This window comes from Apis dorsata, unplaced genomic scaffold (genome assembly GCF_000469605.1).
Source record: "Apis dorsata unplaced genomic scaffold, Apis dorsata 1.3 scaffold_162, whole genome shotgun sequence".
NCBI classification, from domain to species: Eukaryota; Metazoa; Arthropoda; class Insecta; order Hymenoptera; family Apidae; genus Apis; species Apis dorsata.
Window position 1 is genome coordinate 571644 of NW_006263451.1, and position 9368 is coordinate 581011.

The 9368-nt window shown below is 42.2% G+C and overlaps 1 protein-coding gene and 1 long non-coding RNA gene across 2 annotated transcripts in view; both read left to right on the forward strand.

The window, feature by feature from the left end:
- LOC116185333 overlaps positions 1-767 on the forward strand; it is a 7847-nt gene extending 7080 nt beyond the window's left edge. The window contains exon 3 of the long non-coding RNA XR_004150169.1: positions 757-767. This is a non-coding gene — a long non-coding RNA (uncharacterized LOC116185333). The remainder of the gene's footprint in view (positions 1-756) is intronic.
- LOC116185332 overlaps positions 1-9368 on the forward strand; it is a 65721-nt gene that overhangs the window by 41285 nt on the left and 15068 nt on the right. The window contains exon 3 of the mRNA XM_031509544.1: positions 7079-7231. Within this exon, the coding sequence (XP_031365404.1) occupies positions 7079-7231 (153 nt within the window). The remainder of the gene's footprint in view (positions 1-7078; positions 7232-9368) is intronic.

Consider the following 9368-nt stretch of genomic DNA (forward strand, 5'->3'; position numbering starts at 1 on the left):
GAAGGCGAAACGTGGACGACGTATATTTCACGTGGCCGTGGGTTCCTTCGATCCGTTCGTTTCCACATCCGCGGCGTGGTGTCTTACAATTCACGACAACGTCACTGGCCCAGATAGCATCGGGGCCAGCTCGCAACAATGCGCGCCGGTGCGCCGTCCGCGATCCATACGTCCACGTTTCTGCCTTCACCGAGATATTCTGTAACAGGCACTCGTAATCGGCTTTATATCGAACCGAAAATTATGGAAATATATTAAGAAATATAAAATCGCGCGTGGACATTCTAGTATATATATCTACATTCGATCGAAGTAAAAGGAGAGAAAATGGGGTGATATTTGTGGAGTAAAGCAAATTTTTGCGTTATTTCACAAGTTCGTATTTGATTTTAACCCTCTATTGCATTCCCAATTGGAGAAATTAAATTTCAAAGATGTGGTCTCGTAAAATGTTAGACTAACATTTAACTAGCCATGTATATTTTTTCAACTCGTCATAAAAATTCACGCAATACAGGATTAATTATAAAATTCATACGTGTATTAATACAGGCACATATTTATATTCATTGCGCTCTTTAATTTTCGTTATAATATACTATCCATAACGCGAATATCGACGAATAATATTATAATTGAACCATTATTACGTACGAACCGAATCGATTGCGGATGGCGTGGCCGCCATTGATCTTCGTTAACGCAATGTCCGGTCAATTAAGCTCCCTAATGCCCCCTCCCCCCGCGGGTAAAAAGGGCCGAGATACTTTCTTCGTATCGCGTGCAGGGTATAATTAATTCTTCTGCCATTAAAGCGCTATCGCGCCTACCGGCTGTTGGACATACCCTTGAGAGAGGGACAGAGAAAGAGGAGGAGGAGGAGGAGGAGGAGGAGAGCGTAATTAAGCATGTAAAGTAATTATCATTTTTTCTGCCGATGTGAGGCAATAATTATAGCTCTTGCGTAATCTGTAAAAAGGGCGGGATAGTAACGATTCACGACAATGTCCGTGAAGAGAGATACGATCGGGATACGCGTCGCTCTATCGAGAATTACACGAGACGCTAACATTGTGCATGTTCTCTGTATGCATCCTGATTACGCGGCAACGGGAGATGGAATCAAAGGGCGTAATCGCGAGTAGCAGCCCGTTTTAACGCTTAATTACCTCTATCGCGTGCGTATTCATTTACTCGCAAACGCGGAATTTAACGGGGGTGAGTTTCGACTGTTTAGATACGAAAACTCTCGAGATACTCTCTTTCTTTTTTTTTCAACAGGTTTTTGTCCTTTTTTTTATCGATCTTCAAAGCTTTTGAAAACCCTTTTTTATATATGTTCAATTTCGATAATTGTGAAAAATGGATTCGAATTTCATCTCTCTCTTGTATTCAAAGAGAAACGTATAATACAAATATCCAGTACGATGTAATTAAATATATTGTTCCAAACGTCGATCGAATTTCTCGCATCGAAAGAGAAGATAAAATAATTAACGGATTACGATTCGTCATTCGTCCCAGGTTAAAAATTATCCTTTCCTCGACTAATCCTTCAAATTCAATCAAATTCTCAATATCAAACTCCCAATATCAACGACGAATCATCCAAAGTATTCCAAAGTTAAAAATTTGAAATAATCCGTTCGAACAAATTCTCGCATCATCGATCCAACCACCACCTGGGACAAAAAAGGAGGACTCTGTTGTAATTTCCAGTCTCGCGAGAGCGGGGCCCCTGTTGGAAGACTCCGTTGGGAGACGGGAGGGGGCACGTGGGCTCGGTCCAAGGCAACGGTTTACCTGTCGTCCGAGGTACGAGGCATTGTTCGTCGGTCGCAGTACATCAATTCCGCGGCGAGTATTCGAAGCCGAGCCGCGTCCGCTCGCCGGCCCACGCGGCCCTTCCTTCCAAGCGTCCGTCTCTCCCTCGCGAGCGCGAGCTGCAAATGTTTCTCGGCCTGTTATAGATACTTACATAAAGAGGGAATGATGTATGCACCTCGATGGGTAATATAATGTAGGCGGCTAACGAGAAAGGGACCGTGGAGAAAGAGAGAGAGAGTGAGAGAGCGTTTCGTTCCACGCGAAAAAGGGTGGATCCGTAAATTCGCGGCGTTCGACTAAATCAGCGCGAGTAACGACGCGCCTCGTAACCGGAAGCCGCGTCACGGGACAAAAATATCCGGGGGAAGGAAATCTCTCGAGAGGTGTCTCTGCGTTGTGGATCGCGGTTAGGGTGGTGTTGGAAGAGATTGGAAAAATTGCGAAGTCGAAGGAGGGAAGGAAAGTGGACGATAGAGGATGTTTTATGCTCGCGCCTATGCATGCGTAACGAGTTGGAGGATCGTAACTTTCCGGTTAAACCGACCTCGAAGCTCTCTCCAAGCGGTTTAATAATCGTTTTTTCTTTTCTTTTTGTTTGTGGATGTTCTGCTTAATTGTATTTTTGGTTTCGTTCTTCTTTGGCTTTTTAAAAGGACGAGTCAAGAGGTGTATACTTATAGTACAGTTTCTTTTTTTTTTTTTTTGAAGAGAAGAGAAGAGGAAGAGAAGAATTGAGAGATAGCGAAGATCGAAGAATCGTTAACAAGGGAAATAATTGATTTGACGCAAGATCGATCTTGCTCGAACAAGATATATATATTTTCCTCTACTTTTTTCCCCTCTCTCGTCCCCTTTTTCGTTCTATTTCTATTCCGCTTCCACCATCAACTTGTTCGTACGAGTAGTCATGGACCACTAAGAAACGTTGGTCAGGGACTAATAAACTATCGAGCATTCCGTTAACGCAAAACGATCCTCGGGAACAGTGTGTGTGTGTGTGTGTGTGTGTGTATACGTGCCTCTATTCCGTAATGGTGGCACGGTTGCGCATTAACATAAGGATACTTTAGAGTCGGCGATTTAATAACCGATCGTTGGTGCCCGGGCATTCCGTCAATCCAAATGTATCCAATTAGTTAGTCCGGCCAGGTAATGAGTTTTACCTATTGACAGTGGCCGTGGAGCACAGATGCGCGGCCATTAGCAATTCTAAATGGTGTCGTGCGAGAGCCGGTCATTAAGAGCGAACGTAAATAATAATTACACGTTCTGGAGCTAGAAGAACAATCATACAGGGGATGCAGGTATGCGAACTCTTCTCTTCTTTTTCTTTTGCCTTCTTTTTCCTCTTCTAGGTTGAACTTGTGAAACGATCGCTACAAATTCTATTCGTCGCAACAATACCAATATTTAATATATCTTAGGTACGTGATTCTACATCAATTAAGAAACAATTCGATTCTCCATTTTATACTTTACTTATGTTGTTTCTTTTTGTTTGTGGATGTTCTGCTTAATTGTATTTTTGGTTTCGTTCTTCTTTGGCTTTTTAAAAGGACGAATCAAGAGGTGTATACTTATAGTACAGTTTCTTTTTTTTTTTTGAAGAGAAGAGAAGAGGAAGAGAGTTAAGAATACGAAAAGATTTTAATTTTCCGTGTCGAGAAATCTGATGAATGGACAAAATTACACGTTTCAAATAAAAGACTCTTCGATTTATTTCATCTCCTAATTTAAATTAATTCTCGAGAGATGAACAATATATATTCGATACATCTTACATAATTCTATCAATAAAGAAAAAACTTGATCCTCCATTTTATATTTACATCGTTGTACGAAAAGATTTTAATTTTCCGTATCGAGAAATCTGATGAATGGACAAAATTGCAATTTCAAATAAAAGACTCTTCGATTTATTTCATCTCCTAATTTAAATTAATTCTCGAGAGATGAACAATATATATTCGATACATCTTATACATACGTAATTCTATATCAATAAAGAAACAACTTGATCCTTCACTTTATACTTTATATTTACACACGAAAAGATTTTCCGTATCGAAAATTCTGATGAATGGACAAAATTACACGTTTCAAATAAAAGACTCTTCGATTTATTTCATCTCCTAATTTAAATTAATTCTCGAGAGATGAACAATATATATTCGATACATCTTATACATACGTAATTCTATATCAATAAAGAAACAACTTGATCCTTCACTTTATACTTTATATTTACACACGAAAAGATTTTCCGTATCGAAAATTCTGATGAATGGACAAAATTACACGTTTCAAATAAAAGACTCTTCGATTTATTTCATCTCCTAATTTAAATTAATTCTCGAAAGATGAACAATATATATTCGATACATCTTACATAATTCTATCAATAAAGAAACAACTTGATCCTCCATTTTATATTTACATCGTTACACGAAAAGATTTTAATTTTCCGTATCGAGAAATCTGATGAATGGACAAAATTGCACGTTTCAAATAAAAGACTCTTCGATTTATTTCATCTCCTAATTTAAATTAATTCTCGAGAGATGAACAATATATATTCGATACATCTTATACATATGTAATTCTATATCAATAAAGAAACAACTTGATCCTCCACTTTATATTTACATCGTTACACGAAAAGATTTTCCGTATCGAAGAATCTGATCGACAAAGTTGCATTACGCGTGTTCCGAATAAAAAACAGAAAAACTGATCAATTTATTTCCGAACCGGCCTCTCAATAGTCGTAAGTAAATTATTGCGGGGGCACCTTTCCCCGCCTCTTCTCTCCCCGCTTTCCCATTCCCACCATCCTCCATCCGTTTATTCTTCGTGGCTATCTCTCGACCTGTCTCTTTTCCCCTGTTTGACTCGCGGCGAGAGCGCGAGGCCGCTCCGAGCGCTAAATAAAGTAAAAGTTTAATGGCGCACATCCGTTGTTCCGATAGATATCTTAATGCGACCGGATTTTCAAGTCCCTTGAGATAAGTGCACGCCGATGAAAGCCAACGGCGCGCATGGTCCCCTCCCCTCCTCTCCCCTCCTCTTCTCTCCTCTCCTCTTCTCCCCTCGATAAACGACGCCACCACGTTTTTTGGCTACAACATCGCTGGCAGAAGCGATGTAGCAGAAGCGGCGAAAGCGCCAACAGGGTTGCTGCGGTTTCGCCTTAATGACCGGCCCATAACAATGTCGATCGGCGAAAAGGTTATTAGGCGAGATTCCGCGTCCCGTTTCGAGATTACGCGCCCGATAAAAAGGGGGGGGGGAGAGGGAAGGGAGGAGAGCTTCCTATTCATTGTATTATTTTTTTCGCCGATTCGAAGATACGCATCTGCGAAGCGTTGGTCCGCCATTGCGTTAAGAGGAAGGGGGAGAGTGAAGAGTCCGCATGGAAACGAGGGAGAGGAGGGGGGAGGCCAACGAACATTCTTGACGTTGTTTCTGCTGTTCGCCACCGATAAAGAGGAAGGGTTGGGGAGGAAAGCACCTTCGGATGCGTTTTCGACTCGGGCAACGTAGCATAAGATACGACCTTGGGCAAGAAGTAGACCGATGAAGTTGCTCGAAGAATTTCGGCGAGTGGATCGAGATATCTTCGACCTGTTTTTTCGCTCTCGAGCTTCGAAGTGTAACCGTTCGCGAGGTAATTTTGCGATAATAATTTTACTCGATAAAGGTTTCGAGTAATCGAAACGAAATCGAAAATTTTACAATATATAATACAAGTGAAATTGGAATCGATCGGAATTTTTAAATTCATCGATTCTTTTTACTGACTTTTAAATGTATTTTTGGAACAATTTTCCGAATCGTCGATTCATTCTATGGAGAATTAACTTGTTTTCCTCTTAGACGCAGTTTCGTCTTATTATGAACCATAGAATCTTCCCTTTAGATACATAATTACACTATACATATATACGAAATTAAATACGTTTACACTTTTTGTATCGAAAAGTTTCTGGTTCACGCACAGAGAGGGAAAATTGTTCAAAATGTTCGTTAAAAATTTCTTCTTCCCTCGATCGAATTCGCGTGATTCAACCGTATCCGCTCCATCCTTTAAATCGTCCGTGTCGGAGAGAGGATGATCGGTCGAATAGGTTCTCGCAGGTGAGCGAACGGGTGTTCACGACCCGTGCGTGTACGCGATGAGGAGGAATTAAGCCTCGATTAGTTACTGTTGCGCTGGAAATTAATTGTGCACTGTCCAACGTTAGAACAGTGGGCGTGAACGAGGAAGCGGAGGAAAGCCACTGGTTATTACGAACTCCGGGGCCATAATAACTTGTACCGCTTTCATGAGCCAACCTCGCCTTCTCCCTCTCGCGCCTGCACGCCTGCGACCGCGCCTCTCCTCTCTCTCTCTCCCGCGTTCACGTTGCAAATAGAATTAGGCAGCAACGGCTGTGGTGAACAGTGGAGGTTGAATGGAACGGTTTCCACCCGTAATCAGCATCCCCGGGGCAATCCGTTGATAATAACGATCAATTAACCGCTGTTTGCAGTGCCAGAAACTTGCTTGATAACTACAATTTTCTAAATTACGACTTCGTCGAGTAATCGCGATACTGGACGGATCGGGGAAACTGCTTCGCTTCGAGGAGGATTCTTCTCCCCGTGTTGTATTGTTTTCTCTCTCTCTCTCTCTCTCGTAAAATCTTTTTCGGATTTTATTATGGTCTGGATTGTTAACAATCGATAATTGATCGAGAAGATTTCCTCGACTCGATTCTTCTCGATTATGGAGAGTTATTTTGGGTGTTTTCTTTTTTGGAATTTCTCTGAATGCAATGTGATGCTGTAGAAAAAAGAAACAGAAAATCGAGATATTTTCTCTTCAAAGAATATTTCTCTTTAAGAAATGGATCGATTCTAAAATATCAAGTATTTCGAGACATTGGATATTCGAATGCGAATAATCCAGTTTCTGTACAACTCGAGTGCGATGCCAAAAGTTTATAAAATTGTAATAACTACGAGTTATAAGTTACATTTCGTTTAAATTGTAAATTGTGGTGGAAAGAGATCGAAAATCGTTAGATCACGAAGATTGATCGAATACGTTAAGGATCGAATAACATTTACGGATAATTATCGGTTTATCTCCCTCTCGAAGTATCAGTATCCTCTCTAATCCTTCCAATCATCCACTTCCAATCCTCCCCTCTCGACTGCAACACGAGAATCACAACCGATTACATCGCAGTTTCATTGTCCTCTCCAGGAACACGATCAGGGATCGCGAAGGTGTAAGCCGAGCCTCGAACGAAGAAACGGCGCAAATCTCTTTGGATGGACAGTTCGAAGACAGTTTAAAGGAATTCTCTTCGCGAATATTCACGAGCATCCTGGTGACGAAAGACAAAGAGATTTAAGGTATGGAAACGTTTATTAATTTTAATTCTCCTGTTGAAATAATAAGAATATTTAGCTCATTTTTCCAATTAATAAAATACATTAACCTATTATTTACGTATATAAAAATTAAGAAAGAAAACTAATAGTTCTCAAACTATTTCTTGTAATATTTTTCTATCTTTATTTAGCCTTTACGCGAGTACATTGGAAAAAAAGAAGACCTTGTTATCATCATTTCTATTCATCTGAGAGAAATTTAAAAATTCTGAAATTACTTCATCGTAATAAACGTAAAAGAATATAATAAAAATTGGAACTCCTCGATGAACGAAGGAAATTCCATCGCAAAAAAATCTAAAGAAATATCCACCAATTTTGCCACGGAACGACACACCTTACAGGAAGGATCAGGATATACACTTCGGCAGGTGAGTTATATTCGTTAGCTGGAACTGGTGGAGGAAAGCGCGGAGTAGGGAGAAACCGAGAAGGTATATCCCAAGCTTTATTCCAGTTTAAACGGTCCGTCAAAGTCACCATTACCATTCCGGTTCGCGCGAACCATTTATTTACGCGGTGCCGGGACGCGCCGCTTATTTATAGCCGTCAATTAATTATCGCTGAATAATGAGCGTGCACAACCGCGGAATACATTAGCCGAATCGCCATTCTTACCGGCGTTTACCCGCGCAGGGAGGAGGGAGGGGGAGGGGGCGAGCGATCCCTCTCCCTTGCTCTCCTCTCTCCCTCCAACCGACGCATCGCCTCGCATCCTCCGTCTCTCTTCGTTTCTTTGTCCGCCGTTAGGCGGCACCGCTCCTTCCACGAAGGACCTCGCTTCGATTTGTTCGGAACGAGCTTTCCTGTCCATGCGTGGTTCATTGTTCGTGTCCCTGAACGACACGGCACGACCGCGGTCTTCGTTGTACGCTCCCTGTTAAGCTGAAATAGGATCCGGTTCAGGTGTTGTCCTTTATGGCCGAGGACGAAAAAACGAAGCGAACCGAGAGTCCGAATGTCGGATTCTCTTTCCTCCTTTAAGCATTCGTTATTGTGTCTCGTGTAGATTAATTTGTCTCTCAACGGAGATGGGATTCATATTCGGCCTATGAAGGAGGAGCAAGAGGAGGAGGAGAAGAGTTTCGCTTCCTGGAAGGAAGGAATTATTATGTTCCGCTTGTTCACGATTTATATTTTTTTTATATGAATGGATTAGTCGCGATTAGAGTATCGTTTTCTCGTGTTTCGTTGATTATATTTTGAACTTTCCGAAATTCGTTAAATAAGACGAACAGGTAAATTCGAAAAGATTGCTCGAGAATTTTATCGACTCGAGAAACCGTATCTTTACCTTCACGTCATCGCCCCCGCAAACGATAAAATTATCAAAGGCTAAATTTAAATAGACGCGTATATTACACAATGAGATAAGAAGAAAGAAAAAAAAGAAGAAACAATGACGCGCGAACGAACTCTCTTTCACGGTCGAGAGAGTGGGAGAATTTTAAAGTCGTGGAAGGCCTGGTCCCAGGGAACGGAGGGGAATTGACATTCCCTGGGAATAGCTACTCATCGATTACGCGGTGTACAGTGTTGAGCGCGGATCGCGAGTATATATGGGATGCGGTCGAATAATAATAAACGGGGATAAATAGCTAACGAAGGACGCGAATGGTTGCATGGCTATTGCCCATTCATATAGGCCGGGCCGTCTGGCCATCGGCTCGCCTTTCTCTCTCTCTCTTTCTCTCTTTCTCTCTCTCTCTCCTCTTTCCTTGCCGCGAGCAGGCCAGGGGGGTGCGCTCTCTGGCAAACTGCGCTTGTCCACCAGGGACAATAAATGACATTGGACCCGTGGTTCTCGCGACGATACGACGGCACGACCGCCAGTTCCTCTACCCGGTTTCTCTGCCTTTCTCTGCCTCCAATCCCCCGTCTCTCTCGCTCCTCCGCCTTCCTCCTCATCCTCATCCTCATCCTCATCCTCCTCGCCCTCTTCTTCTTCCTTCGGCCGGGGAGAGCGTAGGCAGGTTGGCATACGAGTCGCGGTCAACTCGCCAGCTCCTCTCTCTGCTCTAATGAGCTTGCTATTATTTGCTTTATTGAATGCAATTAGAGCTTACTCCGTGTCCCTGCCCGCCTCCCCCCTTCCGCCT